The following is a 22,289-nucleotide window of genomic DNA, read 5'->3' on the forward strand; positions in this document are numbered from 1 at the left end:
ACCTGGAAATGGGTGCCTTGAAACAAGATCTTCAGGAAGGCCCAGTTCCCTACCTAATGCCCTGACTTCATCTTTGTGAAAATCTTTCAGTGGCTCTATCACTTTACCCTACAACAACAAATAAACAATGAATATGTATTCAAACCAAGAAATACAATTTAGATTAAAAAGCATAAATACAAGCATCCAATTGTTCAACGTTGTAATTCTAGAACATGGCCGACTACTGCAATATAGCCAATGAAGCTACAAAATCACCCAAGTGGTAGCCAACCTGCTAGAGAAACTAAAGAATTCAATTAATTTAAACTTTGGATGAAAGTTCTACATTTCTTTTGAACCACAGGAAGCAAAACAAATATTAAACTCTCTGCATGCTTAAGTCCAAGAAACAAAATTGATGAAATTCACTGACCTCTTCTCTCAATTTTCTGATTAATTCAGTATCATTATGATGAGTTTTGATGACATCTGCTTTCCCACTTGCCTCTATGGATGCACTTTCAATTAAATCTGGCCTCAAAGTACCTTGGGCAAGATAGACTTCTTCAGGTTTTAGATTCATTTCCCCAATTACTTCATTTGCAACCTATGAAAATGATAATCAAAAAACATTTGTGCTTATCATCCTTCACAGAATTTTGAATCCTCAGCTGTAACTTTGAGTGCACTAAAATTAAAAGTTATAGAGCTAATTCAAAAAGTACCTTCACAAAAGTATCTCCTATTATTTTTCTTTTCTCTTCTGGATTTGTCGTCATATTTAGGGTTTTACTTATTCTCTTCCTGGGAGTTCTGTCTTCTTCTGAAATTGGAAGAGTTGTTGTCCCATTGTAGAATGCATGCGCTGCATTAACCACTGAAAGTTTAAAGTATTATGGTATTAATGTGCAGAATAAACAGCAGAACTCTGGTCTCCATACATAATTTGAAACTGAATACAGAATGTTAAAGCTGTATTTAATTACGTTTGCTATGCATACAAACAAAACATTTTTGATATTACTTTAGCAAACCCACTTCCCATAGCATTAACATGCTTCCTTAACTAACGCACACTGTACTCCAAATGTGGCTTTACCTCATTCTGCACAAGTGAAACCTCAATATTTTTTTAAATTCAATTTTAGCAGCAATAAATGACAGTACTATCAGCCCTCCTGTAATAGCCTAGTGCAAATCATGCACTGGGACACCCAGATCTCTTTGCATCCACACACAATTTACAAAACACACCTTTTGTTTTTAATGCCAAAATGGACAATCAGATTTTCCCATATTTTACTCCACTTGTCAGATCAATGCCTTGAATTTTAGAATCTAGTAAAGGAGGACCAAGAAACTGATGAGGGCAAAATAGATTATGAATATAAACTAGAGGGAAATCCTAACTGACTATGTAAGCTTCTGTAGGTATGTGAAAAGGATAAGACTATGAGGCAGATGTGGATTCTCTAAAGACAGAGGCAAGATGACAAAATGGAGAATAAAGCAGGAGCAGATGATTTAAACTAGCTGGTGTTCGTCTTGTAGGAGGACCTGCCAATAATATTAGAACATCAAGGGTACAGTGAGAATTAGGAACTGAAGGAAGTATCAGTCAAAAAATAGCAATAGGGAAGTTGGCAAACTTGAAAGCTGATAAATCCCAAGAATCTATCGACCTACATCCTAGAGTTTTGAAGGAAGTGGCTGTACATATGGTGAATGCTCCTGAAATTGTTTAGATTCTGAATTATTCCTGTGAAGCAAACATGACCTTACTATTTAAAAAAGGAGACAAAAAGACAATAGGATCCTATCGACTGCTTAGCCCAACGTCAGTAGTAGGGAAAATATTGGAATCTACAATGAAGACAGAACATTTCAGAATAATTTTGAGCAGACTTATGCAATGGAAATGTTTATTAACCTACTGGAGTTCTTTGTGGAAGTTTTTTTATTTAGCTGTACCCAATTGTTAATGAATTTTCTTTGCTGAAATCACAAGGATTGGAACTGGGCCTGACCTATTCACAACCTACGACAATAATTTGGCTAAGGTGGCCAAATGCCACATTTCCAAGTTTGTTGATAAAACTAAATCAGGGCAAGATTGTGACTAGGAAAGAAGGATGTAAAGAGACTTCATGAGATATAGACAAGCTGAGTAAGTGGGAAAGAATATGGCAGATGCAAAATAATGTGCAGTTTCAGAAGATCCTGATCAAAGACAGAGCAGGCTCTTCGGGATCGATGGCCTATTCATGTTGCTCTTTATGTTCTCACATGGTGTACATGCCCCTTTGTGGCCTTTTTATATTTGCTACACTACTTACTATTCTGCCCATCTTATCTCATCAGCAAATATAGCAATCATATGTTTGATGCCTTCATCCAATTATATAAATTGCAAGATATTGAGGCCATGGCACCAATTCCTGGGCTACTTCAGTCGTTACATCTTACCAAATAGAAAGACCCGTTTCTCATTAGCCAACCAATCTTCTATCCACACCAACGTTACCACCTACAAAAGCTTTTGTTTTCCACATAACCAGAGATGAGACATCTTATCAAATGTCTTCTGGAAATGTATATACACCAGTTCCTTTTACCCACAGCATATTACTTCTTCAAAGAACTCCAAATTAGTCAGACTTGATTTCCCTTTTACAGAACAATACCATCCTGCTTGTTTACATTAGTTTTTAATAATAGCTTATTACTGTATTATTTACCATATTACAGAATCTAAAAGGCCTGTAGTTTCCTGATGTGTATCCACCCCCCACCAACATTTTTTTTTGAATGAAAGAATTTACATTTGAAATTTTCCAATCTCATGGAACCTTTCCCAAATCCGAGAATTTTGGAAAGATAAAACCATTGCATCTACTATTCAAAACAAGGATGAAGTCCATCATGGCCTGGAGACTTGTCAGCATGCAAATCCATCAATTTTTTTGGTACCATTTCCTCGGTGATTGTATTTCCCTGCCCCCTCCTCACGAAGTTCCTCCAATTTTCAATGAACAGAGCTACCAATTTTATTTCAATTCCCCTCAACTGCGCCAGAATTTTAAACTTCGAGCCAAGACAGCATTGGTATTCCACTGCAGGATTACAAAATTTTCACCTATGTGTAAAATGATGCATGGAATCTCCTTACACCTCCACTCATATAATGTTATATTGATAACTTGTCAGTGACACTGACAGAGAAAGTAGTCTGTCCCTACTTCACCAAAACCCTTTGGAACTTTAAATTATTACACTCCCCTTAAGCTTCTCTGCTTCAGTGGAAATGGTGCTGCTATCTCAAATCACTCCTCAGAATTACAATTTACTTTCCTTGGCATCATCCTAATTTAAACTTGTACTACATAAACTACCATATATAATCAGAGGTCTGTAATAATTCAGACAAGGATATTTTCATAAACCTAAACAGATCTATAAATGTTATCTTTTAAAATCAGTTTTCACTTTTACCTTTGACTTTAATACCAAGTTTCCTCAAGGCTTCTTCCACGCACTGGCTCTCTCTCTTCCGCATGAAACCATTGTCTATGTGAAGAACGATAACTTGATCTTGGTTCAGAGCCTTATTCAACAAGGCAGTGCACACAGTAGAATCTACACCTCCACTCAGCAAAACCTATGGATCAAGAGTTAAATATCTCGTGTGTGAACTCCAGTCTATTTGTTAAAGCAAATACTTGCAAGTAAATTATATTCATCATTATTCATAGATATTTCATGCTATTCATGAAGCCTACCAGAACTTTGGAATGTCCAACTTTCCTTTGAATTTCCCGTATACATTCTGCTTCTCTATTCTGGACTGTGAATGTTCCGCTGCAACCAGCTATGTCAAACAAGAAATTCTTCAAAATATCTTTGCCATGCTGTGTCAGGTCTACTTCTGGATGAAACTGGACACCATAGAGCTTCTTGGACTCATTTGCTATTGCTATATAAAATACAAACAAAATTAACATTCAGATTATAAAAATTACTGTGAAATGTCAAATCAACAATCCATATCTTTCTTTTATTAATTTCAAATAACCATTCTAAAATACATCCCTTCAAAAACGAGGATAACAGCACTTTTAAGACATGGTAACCAAACTTGCACCTGCCAGTGTCTTTACACTAAAGCTACTTTAGCTAAATCAGTCAGTCTCACACACACACCCCTCCTGAATGCCAGTTCTAGAATTAAGCATCTGAAAACTGGAAAGCAAACTACTAGTCTTCTAAAATGGACTTTATCTTTTTTGTTCTAATTGTATTCTTCCTTGTAAAAACTGTGTACAATTTATGTATAATTTATGATTTTCTTGAGAATGCGCTATGTGCCTGTGATGCTGCTGCAAGTAAGCTTTTCATTACATCTGTGCATACATGTACTTGTGCATAGAACAATAAACATGACCTTGACTAGTGAGTTTGCAAATAAATACATTTTGAAAATAAAAAGTCATGTTGTTCACACAACAGAACATGCCTTTGACAATCCAGGTCTGTGAATGGCCATTTTGTGGCATAGCACCAAACTCCCTCTCATTTTCCCTGCTGAGAAAAACATTGCTGTTCACCTCTCATTATTCAATTCACCTTCTCAACCCCCTGATATTTTATACTTTATTACAGGCAGTTATAATTTGCTGTCCACCCCTGTATTTTCTTCTGCTCACAATACACAAAAACACATTTGGCTTCTTGGTAGCACAGTTAGTAGAGCTGCTCTTACAGCTCCATCCACCAAGTTCAATCCTGACCTCAGATGCTGTGTGGAGTTTGCATGTTTTCCCTGTGACCATGTGCATTTCTCTGGATGCTCTAGTTTTCTACCATATCCCAAAGACGTGCAGTACAGTAGGTTAATTGGCCCTGGTGTGTCAGTGAAAGGCAGAATCTGGAGAAAGTTAATGAAGTGTAGGAAGCATAGGTTTTAGGGAAATCAGTGGCAGAATGGGACTGCTCTGTGAACTGGCTTTGACTCAGTGGGCCGAAATGGCCACCTCCTGTTGCAAGGAAATATGAAATACAAATAGAACCAGGTTAAATCAATAATATTAAATCAAAGTGGAAGTAATATTTTTAAAGCAATTTCATGATGGAAACTGTCTGATTATGCATAAAATGTGCCAATTAAAATAACGTTCAAATAGAAAGCACAGCAAACTACAATATCGAAGTAGCATAAAGTTCCTCCAAAACAATGAGATTTCTGGTTCCTCCCTAATAGGTCAATACATCAAGAAATTACCTCAAGCGCTAGAGGATTGAGTCTGGAGTATAAAACAGTCTTCCTTTCTAGGATACTGTTTTGGAAAAAGTCTAAGAAGTCTCCTACCTCACAGGAATGACTCATTTTTACCATATTTTTTCTACCAGGAATCTACTATCAGAAGGGAGTTTTCCACCAAGTCATCTACTGGAGCTCCAGAATGCACTGTACTCATCATATTTCTTTATGACTCTAGAAACTGATCCTGCAGCTCAGCAGAGAAAATTCAGTAACAATTAGGTACAGCTAAATAAAAAATCACCACACACACAAAATAATCACTATGTGAAAGCAGTATGGTCTTAACAGCATACAAATTACCGAGAGGCCATTCTAAAACAATGTCTATCGCACTGTGATAAAAAGGTACAAACATGGAGAAACCTGGATTCACAGACTGTTCATTTCTATTTTGATTCAAGTATACCTGCTGCAATGTTTCCAGACTGTGCAACAACTTTGAAGCCTTCTGCCACCTTATCCACACTGTCACCATGGGTGAGTAACACAAGCTCGTCTTTCTGTAGACCTCTAATGAAAGCAAAGATCTAATAAGTGTAAAAAAAACTAAACAACATTACTAATTGAGAACACAGAATAATTTAAGTTGTATTATGTCAAAACATGAACTACTTTAGACTGATAATCTTAATACAACTGCACGCATATCCTAATTTGAATAAGCCATCTGTACCTGAATAGTGAACAACTATTGTCCACATTGATTGTAAACACACCATCTTCCCTCATATTCTTTCTGTGCACTGTACCTCCAAAAACTTTATTCATCATCTGCAAAATAAAAACATTGTTATGCTTCAACTGTCTCCTATATAATACTAGGAATTCCAATGTACCATCAAAAAGAAGTCAAGCAGCAAGAATAAATAGATCACATCAGTAAAGGCCCTTCTTCATTACACACATCAGTTTTAAATGACACCACCACAGTATCCACAATGAATAAAAGTCAATAGAGGGAAATTAATGTTCATGACCATTTTGATTCAAACAAACATTAACAAAGTGAATGTGCATAATACCTGCATGCCATAGCAGATTCCAAGAACAGGTTTCCCAATTGTAAATATTGCTGGATCAAACCAGGGTGCATCTTCTGCATAGACTGAACTTGGCCCCCCAGATATAATGATGGCTCTGTAAAAATTTTTAAAACAGGAATGCAGTGTACATCAAGACATTTTAATAAATGAAGGTTGGCAATGAAATTAATCAGCTTATTTCAAATAAAATTAAAAATTTGGAGTTTGTTTACTTCCAGTTCTGTTAGAATGAAGGAATGAAACAGTCTGTGCAAAGAGAACAAGCAGAGTTAACTTTGAAACAAAACAAAGTTAAAGCTTTAAAAAAAAATTGGGAGAATTTGCTATTCAAGAATAATTTAAAACTGCTCAAGAAATTGGGCTAATGACTTTTATTTTTCTATTCAGTCCCTTAATCCCACAAACCAGATGGCATTATAAATCACCATACAGAGAAGTTTTCAATATCCCTGAAGTTGTGAAGTTATCTGGATGTACATGAAAATGCACAGGAATTATTTCAGCAACCTTCAGAGTTACACCAAAAATTTTACTAGCCTGGATGTTGTGGTCAGCTGCAAGGCAACTGCATGTTGCTGATCTCAAATCTGTCCACAAAGATCTACAGAATTGTACTTTGAGATTTTGCCCAGTGCCAGTTTAAAAGAGATCTTTTGAACCCAGCAATAATGATATCATGAAGATGGCTAAGCAGCCAATCATTGAACAATTGTCAGACAGAATCTAAGAAAAAGGCATTAAGCCTGCTGCAGTGTGTAAAGAACGGGATGTAGATGAAGGATAATGCTAGTAATTGAGCTGTTAAGAACTTTAATAAAATGAAAATTTAAAAAACAATATTTTGAAAAATTTAATAGAATTTATCAAATGTATTTCTTTTTGCGTGGAGAGATTGCTAAGCAGTGATTAGGTCCAAGAACACCACTGATAACTCAAACCTCATCCAATAAAGCACAACATTTTTTAGGGCATCCAACAGTGCAACCAGTTCATAAATACAACAAATTTATTAGTGCACCGACTTCCTTTCTGTTTCTGGGAAGGCTGCAATACAGCACAGCCAAAGGAAAGTAGAATCACTGATGACAGCTTTTGGGCTTTGCATTACATTACAAGGAAAGGCAAACCTCAAATTTGCTGTTATTTTCGGTGTAATGCCAAATGCAAAATTCAACCATTTAACTGATCAGGTGTACATAACTGGTCTAAAAGAACACGTCATACTAATAGACATCTCATATAACTGAGTTTAATACTGAATTAATTTTTATTTCGACTCCATTGTGTATTTGAACCATTGAAGCTTTGTAGTATTTGAACAGCTTCAGTTTTTTTTAAAAAAATCAATTTCAACTCAATGTCATTCTATCCCATTTAACAATAATGGATAATTGCCAAACCCAGATTTCTCTACAAGGACAACTTTAGAAATACTGCAGAGTTTCCTCTGACTCCTTCAAAAAACATTGTTTTAAAGAAGTTGAACATAACAGTCATAAGAGATGAAATGCACGAGGCAACAGCTGAAACATTAACACCAGTTTTGAGAAGCCGGGGAAAGAAAACCAAGTACACAAATTCCTGTTCTCTACTCTGCCATACCTCCTGGACACTGCTGACTTCCTCCTCTAAAACTTAAATATTTTCTCATCGAAATTCTTCTTCAAATTTGGATCAACAAAAGGCAAACACATTGAACTGTACAAAATTCTTAGAATATTAGGGGAATACATAGTGAGATGCAGTTTCCCCTAACTGAAGAGCCTACAGCCAATTGTGCCAATGTGAGGGTTAAGTGTCAACTATTTCACTCATGGGTTTGTAAATACCTGCAACAGAGTTGACAATATTCAGTTGCTACTTAAGTTCGAGAATGAGATTTTTGAACACCAAGGAAATTTGAGATTAGAGATAGCATAAGAAAGCATTGATGCAGCAAACTTTCACATCTTTCTTAGTAAGGATAAATTTATACTATTGAATATGTTGATTAACCAGAAAAAAAGTTAAGACAAAAGTACACATGGCTCCATTTAAACTGCACCAAAAGCCAATTCTTACCGAAAACCATTTTCTTTGATTGCAAAAGCAGGCGTCTCTAACGGCAAGATTTCTGACTGCACAAAAAGTTCTCTCACACGCCGGTCGATTACTTTTCCATATTGCGCTCCTGCATCAAGAATCACTAAAGCACCTTCATATTGATGTCTAGCATCCTTGATGTCACCTCCAGAACTCTCCTGTTCAGAAGGGAAACAACTTATCAGAAGCTATTTCACAATATAAAAAAGCTCCTGGAAAAGATTGCAATACCTGCCATCTTACTCTCATAAGTAATAAATTTGGCAAAAAAAAATACCAAGGGACTCCAAAATCAAAGTTCTTTTTGTACAGGTGTAGAGTAATGATTTAACTACTGATCCAACTCATACCAACAGACTGGAGTCTAGACGAGGTTGTTTAAAAGCCTAGAATTGGTTGATCTTTCAACAGTTTGTTATAAATTAAATATTTAGTTCAAAAACATTAGCCATGTGGTTGTCAGTGAGGAAAGCTTTAAACTGCAGGAGGTCAAAGACAGTCTGGTCATTGGACAGTAAAGCAGCAAATGGAATTTGATCCAACGGGGTGTAAGTAGAAACATGGGGAGTAGCAACATGGCAGAATTGTCAATTGGTGTGGAAGAACAAAAGGACCGTGTACTTAACAGGTATATGTGAACATGTCAACATATGAATTAGGAGTAGATAACTCAGCCCCTCCAAGTCTGCCCCACCATTTAATAAGATCACGGCTGTCTAGCTGCAACTTGAAGTCCACATTCCTAGCTACCTATGGTAGCAGAATACATCAATAAAGCATATAGGATGTTTTCTTTTTATTAACAAGCACAGAATAAGAGCAAGCAGCTTAAAAGATTGTACAAAGTCCTGGTTCCAGTACAGAAAAGATGCGATTCCAATGGAGGGGCTCTACAGTAGATTTACCAGTACTTTGCCAGGTCCTAAAAACTGTATATATGAGGAAAGATTGGGTTGTTTTCTTTTTTTTTGGAAAAGACATGCCAATGAGTAGACTTAATGGAAGCACATTGAATTATGAGGACCCTAGACAGTAAACAAGGACCCATTTTCCTTCCAAAAATTAGATTGTATAGATTTAAAGTAACTGGTAAAGAACTAGTGGGAGATCAGGAACATTGAAACCATACTTGTATGTGTGCTTGAAGCACATGATGCTGTATTCATAGTGCTGAAAGGTGGGATTAGGTTTTGCCAACCAGCCTGACCCATGTCATAGATTTTTTTTGTTTCAGAAGCAACAATCTTTGTATCTTTTTTTTTAGGGATAAAGTTAATGCCTGCTCAAAGCTCACCTCAAGTCTCACGAATATAGTTTCTCCAAATGTTCTGGAACCAAATATACCCAGCACATAATACTTCTCTTCCTCTACTGTGCAAGGATCCAGAAGCAACAATATAGATTCTGGCCAGTGACAGAAAATTATGAATGCAAGATTCAGTGACACAAATAGAAATTTTCAAAAACAATTTTAAGTAATTAAGTACCTGAAGGCAACAAAATGTCCTTTACTTTAATAACCAGGTCCTCTTTATAGGTACGGAATCAAGTTTTTATAGTACAAATACAAATTATATTTTTTCCCCAGAAAAATAGCTTACAGGACCTCATGTGACCATGACCAGAACTTGGCTTCATCTGTCAAGATACTTAAGCTTTCTTGATTTTGATAAAATCACCATCAACTGAGAGCAATTGTAAAAACAAATTAAAATGCTTTCACAGTAACATGCACAGCATCCAAAACAAACTGGAGAAACAGGAGACAATAAATTGGTACAGTTGCAGCAGTTAAAGAATGAAATATACAATACATTTAGAAGAGCCCACATTAACATAAAAATATAACGAAGAATATTAAGGGTGTTATTTTATGAACTACTTATGAAAAAAACAGCTGGAAGAAACCTATGTAACAATCAATCAATTTGGAAAAATCAATAAAGATGAAACTCAGAGGGACAGATTTTCAATTCACTCAAAGTAACAATGCAAAAGACTAAAAAAAAAGTTAACCAACGGGATTCATTTCTATAGGAATGAAAATTATAACCACATTTTATGTTAAAGCTATATAAAATTCTGACCAGACCAGTATTACTATGCACAATTCTGGTCTCCATAAAATACAAAGAATATGGAGAAAGAAAATGCACTGAAGAAGGCAAAGACTTAAAAATACACTAATGCCAGAACTGAGCAATCACACTTTTTAAGTCAAAGTTAATTAAAAAAAATATCCAAAGTAGTAAGAATGTGGAGTGCACTCCTGGAAGTAGTAGTGAGAAAATCATATTTTTAAGGTAGACAAGCACAATGAGAAAGAAATAGGAGATACATTGGGTTATTTGAAAAGGAGGGAAGAAGCTCACGTGAAGCAGGAATGCCTGATCTGCTGCAGAGATTCTATGGCATGAGAACAGGACAAGTGACAGCAAAGCTCTTGAAATAGACTAAAGAATCCTTGCTGAGACATGTAGGAAATGAGGGTAAAATTGTTTAAGTCAAGATCTTTATCAAAAAGAACTTTTAAAAGAAAGATTCTAAATCTATAAAATTAAATGCTCAGTCGTTGGAGGCTACTTGGCAGTAGTTATGATTTATTACATCACGAAAGTATCCATACTTAAATACAGGAGCCTTCACTTTTCCTGGTATGCTTTGTGGCAAATACTGCAATTTCACACTAAAGTACTACAATTTCAATCCCCAGCCTATAATTGCAGTCCGTAAAAGAACAGGGTAATACAGATAATAACTTCTGGATTTCACCCCTTCATCAATACAAATAACGGGTCGATGCTATTATAATGTACTGAATTTTGTTTTCATGAACTCTGCAAAAGTTTATTTAAAAACCAAAATACTTAATATTGGTGACAGGAACATTTAGTTTTGAACATTAAAGATAGATGAACATGGCCAATCAGCACAATAGTTCAAATGTACAGAAATAACTTGCAGATTCTCCTTGTATCGTTTGTGAATGCATGATTTCTGCCACATGTACCGGCCAAATCTATTCAAAATAACTATGGTGAATCCACTGATACTGATTCTACATGTTTGTCAACTGAGAATCTGCTAATGTTGTACATACTTGACTGCAACAATAGCCCTACCTACTCTCTTCCTTCAATAGCTGAAAATCTCATTTTCACCCGTTTTCCTCTGAAATTTCTCGGTTTAGGTTTAACCTTTGGACTCTTCTCTACACCACTTCTCTTGAATCCTGATGGGCGGCAGGATGGCACAGTAGCAACTACAATTGCCGCACAGCTCTAGCAGTCTGAGTTTGGCACTGATCAAACGTGCTGTCCATGTGGAGTTTGTACATTCTCCTAGTGACCACGTGAGAAATAGGCAGGCACAGCGAGAGAGAGACAGACACACAGATGTGGACGAATGGTATTGATGAGAATTCTGAGAACTGGCGTGGGTTCAATTGGCCAAATGGCCTAAGATGCAAATACCGTGGAGTTGCAAGAAATAAAATTAACCTGAACGGTGAAAATTTACAGCAAACTTATTCGTCGAGGAGTCCACATACAATGACAAAACCTTCAATTTTCATTTTAAAAAATGGTATCTATTGATATCCAGGCCGAATGGGTGTTTTTTTTAAAGAACAATATACACAACCAAAAAAAACTTTAAAATCTACAGGACAGCCTTCTGTCCCTTTCGAAACGTGCCCGATTACAAAATTATGTACTATTTATTCCACTCTCCCAAAGCTTGCACTTTATCATTGCGATAACGGTCAATCGCCAGAGCAACGGTCATCGTGTAGCCTCTGATTAACAAAGATCAGGCACGAACTCACTCCGACAGAAGTCTCCGGTAGCTCGACACCCTCTGCGCCCCCCAACCAAAGAAAAGTACGGCTCCACTTTACAAGGAGTTCAAGCGCAATGTTGAGAACGTAAACTTCACAGGTCCCGGCAGATCGGTGCATTCCCTCCCTGACCCCAGGCTCATGGAACCCGACTGTACAGCACAACAAGTTACACCACCAGGGTAAAACTACACCAAGCAATGAAGGACACTCGTCCCTGCGGCCTCCAGCACGACGCTGCTCAGCCCAGGCCAACGAAGTGAACACAACCTTCTGAGTGTGGCGCCCGGACCTCCAGGCCGCAGCCTCGGCTTCTCCTGGAGCGAGCAGCACTTGAGGGCTGGACGGCACCTCGTCGGCCCACCTCTCGGTCCGCAAGCGAGGGGGGGAACCGGGCCAGACTGACCTTGGAGTCGCCGTTGCACAGCGCCATCGATGTCGCTCCAAATGAGGCAGCAGCTCCCTCCACACGAGTTGCAGCTTTCGCGCCGACAATGCGAGACTGGCCCACACTCCACCGCGCGTCCCCGGCCCCGCCCCGCCCCGCCCCGCCCTCAGCCCCGCCACTGGAGGGGGCTGCTGAGCAGCGCCGACACGCTGCGTGGCATTTACTCCCGCGAATCAACAACCCTGCAATTCCCACACCGAGTGGTTGCTCGCAATTCCCACACCGTCAGTGGTTGCTAACAACTCGTATTTTCTGCATCAGATATCCGGTTTACCTTGCTTAAGTTCAACACAACGGCAGATTCGACTCGAACAAAGAATGGGTCACAATTCACATGCAACGTTACATCGTACACTCTTAATTCCATGAAATTATGATGCAAGTGATTTACACTATTAGATAAGATGTCTTTATTAGTCATATGTACATCGAAACACAGTGAAATACATCTTTTGTATATAGTGTTCTGGGGGCAGCCCACAAGTGTCGCCACACTTCCAGCGCCAACACAGCATGCCCACAACTTCCTAACCCATACGTGTCTGGAATATGGGAGGAAACCCAGCGGTGGGAACTGAACCTGGGTCACTGGCACTATAATAGTGTTATGCTAACCACTACACTACCATGCCTGCCATTATATTTTACAAGCCATGAACTACTGGGGTATTTTGCAACTGCCCAGTAAATCCCTTGCTGGAAAATTTGTATAGCTAGTTATCAGAGCTTAGCCCCTCAATTAAAATCATTGACTATGCTCAATGATTTTAACTGAGGGGCTTGTGAAAAAAAACGAGTTATTTTCACATTGGTCATTTCATGCAATCTAATCAGAATCAGGTTTATTATCACCGACTTGTATGTTGTGAAATTTGTTGTCTTGTGGCAGCTATACAATGCAAAGACTTAAAATTATTATAAATTACAAAATAAATAGTACAAACAAAAGGAATAACTAAGCACTGTTCATGGGTTCATGGACCGTTCAGAAATCTGATGGCAGAGGGGAAGAAGCTGTTCCTAAATCGTGGAATTTGGGTCTTCAGGCTCCTGTACCTCCTCCCCATAATGAGAAGAGGCCGTGTCCTGGACAGTGAGGGTCCTTCGTGATGGATGCTGCTTTCTTGACACACCGCCTCTTGAAGATGTCCTTGATGATGGGGAGAATTGTGCCCCTGATGGAGCTGGCTGAGTCTACAACCCTCTGCAGCCTCTTGCGATCCTGTGCATTGGATCTTCCATACCAGGCTATGATGCAACCAGTCAAAATGCTCCCCACCATACATTTATAGAAATTTGCAACAGTCTTTGGGTAACATACCAAATCTTCTCAAACTCCTAATGAAGTAAAGCCACTGGCATGCCTTCTTCGTGATTGCATCAATGTGTTGGGCCCAGGATAGTTCTTCCGAGATGTTGATGCCCAGGACCCTAAAGCTGCTCACCCTTTCCACTGCTGACCCCTCAATGAGGATTGGTGTGTGTTCTCCAGAATCAATTGCTTTGTTTTGCTGACATTGAGTACGAGGTTGTTGTTGCAACACCACTCAACCAGCCGATCTATCTCACTCCTGTACGCCCCCTTGTTGCCATCTAAGATTCTGCCAACAACTGTAGTGTCATTGGCAAATTTATAGATGGCATTTGAGCTGTGCAATCCGCAATACGAAGTTCATCTTAACTGAAAATGCAGTAATTTGCAATTCAAGACTAGATCCCCTGAGATTGTTGAATGATTAGTACTGTTCCACCATCAGCTTTGCCAAAAGATCTCATTATCATTCTCTTCACGAGTTTATACAAATCGCTGAATTTGCCGTATAAATACAAAAAAAAGTTAATGCAATGACTCTCAGCCATAGAAGAATTATAACCAGTATATGTTTTGTAGGCAATAATTCTTCCAAATGTATTAAACTTTACTACATTTTCCTTTTAGTTTTTTTTAACCACTCCTAATTCAATCTTTTCTCTTTATCTTTCTAGAAAATTTACACTCATTTTTCAGGGCTATTTATTTACTGTTTCTTTCTCAGTCTTTATTGGGCGGCACAGTGGCTCACATTGCAACCTTCCAGCTCCAGCAATCCAAACTTATTCCCGACCTTCAGTGTGTGCAGTGTACACATATCCCTGTGGCCAGAAATATTTCCTCCCACATCCTAAAGATGCGCTAATTGGTAGGTTAACTGGCCACTGTAAATTGCCTCTAGTGGATGGAAGATGGGATTCGTGTTTACGGGTGCTCATTGGCTGGCACAACTGCAGTGGGTGAAGGGTCGATTTTCCTGTTGTTTGACTCTGTGACCAGCCTGATTCCACTAGTTGATGATCCGAGGATGAACACTACACAAGATTAAATATCAAATATTTAAAGCAGAAAGGTAGCAGATTACGGATTTCACCTCTCGGTCATTGGTTGAAGCAAAATCTAAGTAAATATTCATGATTAGACTAGATATGTAGATGAAGGAAAAGAAGTTGAAGGGATGAGGGAGCATATATATGAAAAAACCTTGTTGACATGGAAGGTAAACCAACACCAATTGATTGAAACAAATTCAGTGTTGTAGCTTCTATATACATATAAGCTATAAATTGGGTAACAATCCTATGTTTTTTATTAAGATGCTTAAATAAAGTTCACTTCCAGAAAGCTAAAAATAATGGAGGCTTTGCCTTACCCAACTTTAGGTTTTATTACTGGGCAGTCAATATATGAAATCTTACGTTTTGGTTACATTATATTAATCATGAGGCCTGTCCAGTATGAGTTTCTTTGGAAGCTAATTCTCTTAAAAAATTTTCTATTATCTTTGTTTTGCTCTTCACTTCCTTTATCATTAAATAAATTAACTGATAATTTGGTAGTTAAACATGCTTTGAGGATTTGGTTACAATTTAGAAAATATTATGGTTTATTGAGATTTTCTTTGTCTAGTCCCATTTTTGCTAATTGTTTTATAAACCTTCCATGACTGACATAGTTTTTAAAGAATGGGATAGATTGGGTATTACTTGTTTTCAGGATCTATTTGTTGGAGGAAATTTCACAACGTTTGAACAATTGTCAATTAAATATAATTTGCCAAAAACTCACTTTTTCCGATATTTGCAAATCAGAGACTTTCTCCGATCTCAAGTACATACATTCCCTATAAGTCCCGATAAGAACTTACTAGATGTAATTTTTAATTTGAAGCCTTTTAATGATGGTTCAATATCCAAGATTTATGGTAGGTTATCAGGAACGAATAAGGTTCCTTTAGACAAAATTAAAAATGCTTGGGAACATGATCTGCAGATTTCAATTTCTGAGGAAACTTGGAATCAAATTTTTAAACTGGTTAATACTTCATCATTATGTGCGCGTTACTCCCTCCTTCAATTTAAAGTGGTCCATAGAGCTCACCTGTCCAAAGATAAGTTATTGTGTTTCTATTCAGATATATCTCCTTATTGTGATAAATGCAATCATGGAGAGGCTTCTTTAATTCACATGTTTTGGTCATGTCTGTCTCTGGAAAAATACTGGATAGAGGTATTTCAAACCTTTTCTGTGCTTTTTAAAATAAATTTTAAGCCAAATCCTTTAAATGCATTATTTGGGATTGCTGGAGAAAAAGATATAATTCTGGAGACTTCCGACTTATTTCCTTACTTATTGGCCTTTATTTCTCTTATGGCCAGGAGGGCTGTGTTGCTTAAATGGAAGGAAGTTACTCCCCCCACTCATATTCAATGGCTACGGGATGTTATGTCATATCTAAATTTAGAGAAGATCCGTTGTTCTATTTCTGGATCTATTCTGAACTTTCAAATAGTATGGGGACCTATTTTGAACTACTTTCAAAACCATTGATCTGGTGCTTAAAGTACAGATATTGGCTGATACCATTATGTCTTTAGGGCTTTTGTTTTGTCTTCTTTCTTACCAAACAGCTTCGGTTTTGGTAGTGGGGTTAGTTTTTTTTACAATAAAATTATTCCAATTTATTAGTATTAATTATTTATCATTTCTGTTTATCAATATGAGGTATTGTGATTTCAAGTGTGATTCAACACAATGTATTTTGTAACGTTTTGTCTTTTCTTTTGTTTCATGTACTTTGTATTTTCTATTTGGAATTAATAAAAATATTGAAAAAGAAAAGACAGAAAAGATGTAGAATGTCCCTGTTACGGCATAGTACAGAAAAACTCCAATAATCCAGCTTGGTTTGAACTTCAGTGGTACAAGATCAGCAAAATTTTCTAGATTACTGGGTGCTATTTCTATTAATACCTCAACCCTCTTAAATCACTTTTTTACATGTTACACAGTATGATAATAAATTTTCCGAAGTGGGAAGAGACTGCAGGAACTGGGGCCCAGGTGTGTGGAAGGGGAGCACAGGAACCAGGGCCCAGCTGAGCTGGAGGGGAGGGCGGTAAGTATTACTTTGTGAGCCAGGGGCTAAACCATCAAGATTTCCAAATAGTTGGACAGTGGATTATCTGAGTTTTACTGTAATAAGAGAAAAACATCAACCCAGTGGAACAAAATCAGACAAAGCTGGAAACGCTTAAGTCGGCAGCAGTCTAAAAAACAAATTGGGAACAACTGAGGCCATGAAATGATCTGAGACGTTTTAGGACTGAGAATTTAGCTTAATGATAATTAACCAGAGAAATATTCAGCTCATGCCAAGATTTAACATTGTAAATACTCAGGGTAGGCAACACCTATGGAGAAACCGAGTTATTGTTTCAGGACAATGATATTTCATCAGAACTGAGAAATCAAACAGATTTTAAGTTGCATTGAAGGGGAATGGGTGGCAACAACAAAGGAAATATCTGTGAATGACCATGAAAGACTGAAGTGATAGTGATGCCAGTTGTGAGACAGTGGTGAACATTTGTTAATCATCGTTGACGACTGGCAAAATATAAATAAAAGATGAATGAAACAGGAAGAAACAGAAAGATTTTGTTTCCACCTTATCGAGTCATTCCTATTGTTCATTCCATCTTTCCTCCTCCTCTGCAATTTAAAACAAGCTTGATTTTTAAGTTTTCCCAATTCTGATGGAAAGTGAAATCTGAAACATTAATTCATTTTCTCCTTCTGCAGATGCTGCCTGGCTTGTTAGTATTTCAAGCATTTTCTGTCTTTATTTAAGATTTCCATTATCTGCAATTTCTTTTGCTATTTGATTCATGTTGGAAAGGTAAAGAGCAAAGAATTAGTTGTAAAATGAGGGGAAAAAGTGGAATCTGGATATTGTGATTCTACATTTCCAGATGAGAGTACAAGGGGAAAAAGATGATTGTGTGAGGGAGGGAAACCAAGCCACTGCTAGTGATGTGCTGACAGTATATCCTGATAGTTAGGAAGGGATTGTATATAAGCAGACCCATGGACTTGGTCACTAAAGGAGGAGCGTTGGCAGAGAACAGACTAACTAGCCATATCAAGTGCTGACAGAAGATTGATGTGTGGAGGCACAGCACAGTCAGTATCATCGATGATGAGACTCGTGACTTTTGCCAGAACAATCTCAACAATGAAGCATGAACAAAAATCAATTGCAGAGATTTAAACAAAGAAGTTTTTGGAAAAATGGATATGGAGATGGAACGTAGTGACAAACCTAGAGATTGTGGAGAGGGAAGAGTACATAAATCTGTCTGAATCTGCTAAGAATGGGATTTTAAGCAATAGGGTGTACTCAATGGTTTTTAAGGTAAGAGGGAAATAATGCTACATTTTCAAAGAAGGTTGTTGGATGATCAGAAATTAGGTGTGGGAGGAGAAGCAGAAGCTGATTATAAAAAGGACGCAGAGTAAATCAAGGTTTACATTGCAAAGACATAAAGGCTTATACAGTAAGGAGACTGAAAGATCAAGCGTGAAGATAAGAAAAAAGAATAATCAGAGTCGACTTAATTCTGGAAACTAAAATTACTACAGCCTCCTCACTTTTGAAGTTGAAAGTAAATGAATAGGAGTGAAAGAGGCATAAGATTAATCAGTGATAATTGATTTGTTATGGAATACCAAAAAAAATGTTAAGGTAAGTTATCCCTTTTACAGTATTGTCTTTTCAACACACTATTAATAAGTGCTTGTGGTGGCAAAGGGAAAGTGGATATATATTGGACAAAGAAAAAAATTGCTGGGTTATTTAAAAAGAATGAGAGAGTGAGACTAGATATTTCTTTCATAGAATGGGTACAGGTTTGATGGGCAGAGGGCTTCCTTCTGGACAATAAGACTTCATGCTTCAAGTAGTAATTGGGGATTTGAGGAAATTTTAAGAATGGAAGACTAGAAATATTCTTAAGCTCCAGCATGAGTTTGAAATAATATGGTTTTAAATGGGTGTGGAGGACAGTGGGTGGGAAGCAGGTTGTGGGTAGTAAACAAAACATCAAATATGGAGAGAGCTTAAAACATAATATGGTCAAAGATTAATTGTAAATGTATCATGAAATAATACACATGTGAAGATGTCAGACAATGAAAGGCTGGGACTGAAGATTGGACTGAAATGACTGCCAACAAGGAGTAATTTGGTATAAAGGCTAAGGGAGGAAAACTTGAACAGTGGCATGAGATATGGGTTTTTACATTTCCTTTACTTATTGGCTGTTTGCTCCTTCTGGCAGGTATGATGGAGCTTATACTAATGCACAGGTCTCCAGAGCTGCTGTTTATTATTTTTGCAGCAGTCATCTAAGCAAACCTTTGAATCATTATTTGGGAATCTTTAAGAATGGTTGGTATGGGAAATTTTAATGGTCCCTTTCCATGTCAAAGGCCATTTTCCACATACATCAGGCATACAATGAATGCCAGATGTATCAAAAGCAGATTGCAACACAACCCTTTGTGAAACAGAAGGGTTTAAAGCTTTAATTTCTACTCACCCATTGTTATTGTTGTAAGCTTCAGAAATTATATCATTTCCAAAAGCAAACAAAAATCAACATGGAACCATTGGTTTCCCAGATGGATTTTTAAATGTGGCCATGATCATCGAATCGGATGACATTCTTGTTTGGAGGGAGCAGGACAGCTGGATTACGTGGTACTGTTACTGCAGAAAGGTGAAAGATGCAGTTGAGCTGTGAATGGTGCAAAGAACTGCTGGAATGATTTGGGCTAGGGAACAAAACAAAGATAAACTCACTAAACTGGGACTTTTCATTAAATTTAAGAGGCTTGTGGTGAAGTTATTCTAATGAATAAGATTGAAGGATGTATAGGATTAGCCGTGGACAATTGATGTGTTATATGGAACACCAAAAATAGGCACACAAGCAAAAACTTAATTATCACATCCTTGTACTGTTTGAAGTATAACAGCTAATTAATTACATTGCTGCAGTATTTTATAGGTAAATATACCAGCCAATTTGCAAACAGAGCTCAATAAAATAATGAAATGAATGGACTTGGTAATCTGTTTTGTGGAAGAATTGACTGGCAGATAATTATTGGCTAGGACATTTGGAGAACTTATTCACTCAGCTTCAAACAATGCAGTGAGTGGGGCATTTTACATCCTCTTGAACATGCCAGAGGTTCTCCTGTTTCATTGAAAAGATTGCATACATAACAACTTAACACTCTCTCAGAATAACAGTGCAGTGGCAGCTTCGTTCCTGTAGTCAGACTTTGGAGCGGGCTTAATTCTACCATTTGGAGACTCAAGAGACTGGAATCTGAAGCAACACACAAAATGCTGGAGGAACTCTGAAACCTGGAACGTCTCAGGTTTCAGAAGACCCTGAAACGTCGACTGTCCATTTTTCTCCATAGATGCTGCCTGATCTGCTGAGTTCCTCCAGCCTTTTGTGTGTTGCACTTGATTCTACCTTTGAACCATTACATTGTAAGTGCGAGCAGGAGGCACACTGTCACTTTCTCGGGTGGAGATAAAAGATTCCATGGTGCTTTTTTAAAGGAGCATTATCTCTTCCATTATATCATATTTATTATGAATAATAAAGGAATATCATTTGTGTCGTTTGTTATTATTCGTAATGCCAGTTATGGGACCTCACTGCATGTTGTTTCCCATATTGCAAGTGTCCCCAAATCAGTGGTCCCAGGTGGCATCCCAGTGCTCCAAGGACATCGGAGTGACCCCAATATGTGCCACTGTCCTTGGTTACATGACAAGATACAATTTCTAAAACTGATGACTCACCATGAGCACTCGATTCCTTCCAAGACAAATAGAAGGGCAAGGTAAATCCGGAGAGTTAATTCACATCGCCATGACAGTTGTTCAGTTTTAAACTAGAAAAAAAGCAAACTCGGTCAGTCCTTCACACAAAAGTAACCTCGACGACATGGCAAGTGTGGTGGAGGCGAGGTTGCTGGAAATGTTGAGGGCACAGCTGGATGCTGCGAGGGTGCAGCTACCGTGCAATGCCATGACACTTAACAAAATGGTGTGGGTGAGTGGTGGGGAGAGGCCCGCGTGTGTACTTCGTGAGTGTCCGGCACACAACCCATCAGAATCAGCCACGTCACACGTCATCGAGTGGGAGGAGTGCAGGCAGGCTGGGCCGAGCGGGTTGGAGGGACTGAGGCATCAGGTAAGGATGGCGTGTTTCTATCTTCGGGCTGCTCACTCAGTGGCTGCCGATGGCGAGGCCCAGGCGCCCGGCAGCGTAGCGGGGGCCGCGCCTTCAGCAGGTTCAAGCAGCTGGAGCGCAGGGCGGGCTTTGCCGGCCTCGCGTTCGAGGTGCCGGGCGGGCGGCAGAGGACCGGGGAGCCGGCGGCTGGGCCTTTACCGAGAGGTGGTCGTTTTTATGTTGTTGTGACTAAAGTCGGCGCATCCTTTGGTGTGGTGGAAACGGCCAGGACGTCCACTGGGAGGAGGCCCGCTGCCCGGACCAGTGGCGGGAGCAGCCCGGCTGCGGGACGGGCCGGATCACGTGGGGCTTCAGCTGTGGATTTCTTCCGTATTACTATTAATCTGTTCGATGAATGAAGCTGCCACGCACAAAATCAGAATGCCATTAAAGAGCAGGATATTGAACGTTTTAACCATAAATACACTTTTGTATTTAAAGGCTGTTACAAGCAAGTCGGCAAAGGCCTCATTTATGATATTTTCCTTAGTCACTGTATTTTTTACTAGTTAGCTGGTTTGCTGCAAAGTGCAGTACTCACTTTAAAGTGTTTCTTGTGCATTTTATTGAATTGTGCAATACCAAGTCCGTGATTTAATCATAGCATTCTGGTTGTTGTATTGGTTTATTATTGTTACTCCTACCGAGGTACAGTGGAAAAACTTGTCTTGCATACCGATTCATAACACAGTGCATTGAGGTAGTACAGGGTAAAAACATTAACAGAATACAGAGTAAAGTGGCACGGCTGCAGGGAAGTGCATTGCAGATAGACAAGATACAAGGTCAAACAAGGTAGATTGTGAGGTCAAGAATCCATCTCATCATATAAGGGAACAGTTTAATAGTCTTATCACTGAGGGATAGAAGCTGCCCTTGAACTTGGTGGTATGTGCTCTCAGGCTCCTGTATCTTCTGCCTGATGGGAGAGGGGAGAAGAGA

At 38.4% G+C, this 22,289-nt stretch overlaps 2 protein-coding genes across 6 annotated transcripts in view; one reads left to right on the plus strand and one right to left on the minus strand.

Moving 5' to 3' along the window:
- gmps (guanine monophosphate synthase) overlaps window positions 1–21,723 on the minus strand; it is a 34,857-nt gene extending 13,134 nt beyond the window's left edge. Inside the window, exons 1-11 of one of the 3 annotated variants that reach the window (XM_052017296.1) lie at window positions 21,507–21,723; window positions 20,915–21,006; window positions 8,407–8,585; window positions 6,325–6,439; window positions 5,976–6,073; window positions 5,709–5,812; window positions 3,762–3,955; window positions 3,475–3,640; window positions 708–859; window positions 416–589; window positions 3–108 (exon numbers count right to left, since the gene is read on the minus strand). In XM_052017296.1, coding sequence (XP_051873256.1) covers window positions 3–108; window positions 416–589; window positions 708–859; window positions 3,475–3,640; window positions 3,762–3,955; window positions 5,709–5,812; window positions 5,976–6,073; window positions 6,325–6,439; window positions 8,407–8,585; window positions 20,915–20,917 — 1,291 coding nt within the window. In that variant the 5' untranslated portion in view covers window positions 20,918–21,006; window positions 21,507–21,723. Of the gene's footprint in view, window positions 1–2; window positions 109–415; window positions 590–707; window positions 860–3,474; window positions 3,641–3,761; window positions 3,956–5,708; window positions 5,813–5,975; window positions 6,074–6,324; window positions 6,440–8,406; window positions 8,586–12,671; window positions 12,789–20,914; window positions 21,172–21,506 lie in introns of those variants that run through there. The other 2 variants (XM_052017295.1, XM_052017294.1) reach the window with 2 other exon arrangements.
- The window catches only part of slc33a1 (solute carrier family 33 member 1), a 28,854-nt gene continuing 27,746 nt past the window's right edge, over window positions 21,182–22,289 (plus strand). Inside the window, exon 1 of one of the 3 annotated variants that reach the window (XM_052017298.1) lies at window positions 21,182–21,308. The gene's annotated coding sequence lies outside the window, so the exon portion shown is untranslated. Of the gene's footprint in view, window positions 21,309–21,365; window positions 21,513–22,289 lie in introns of those variants that run through there. The other 2 variants (XM_052017297.1, XM_052017299.1) reach the window with 2 other exon arrangements.

The sequence above is a fragment of the Pristis pectinata genome, chromosome 6 (genome assembly GCF_009764475.1).
Source record: "Pristis pectinata isolate sPriPec2 chromosome 6, sPriPec2.1.pri, whole genome shotgun sequence".
NCBI lineage: Eukaryota > Metazoa > Chordata > Chondrichthyes > Rhinopristiformes > Pristidae > Pristis > Pristis pectinata.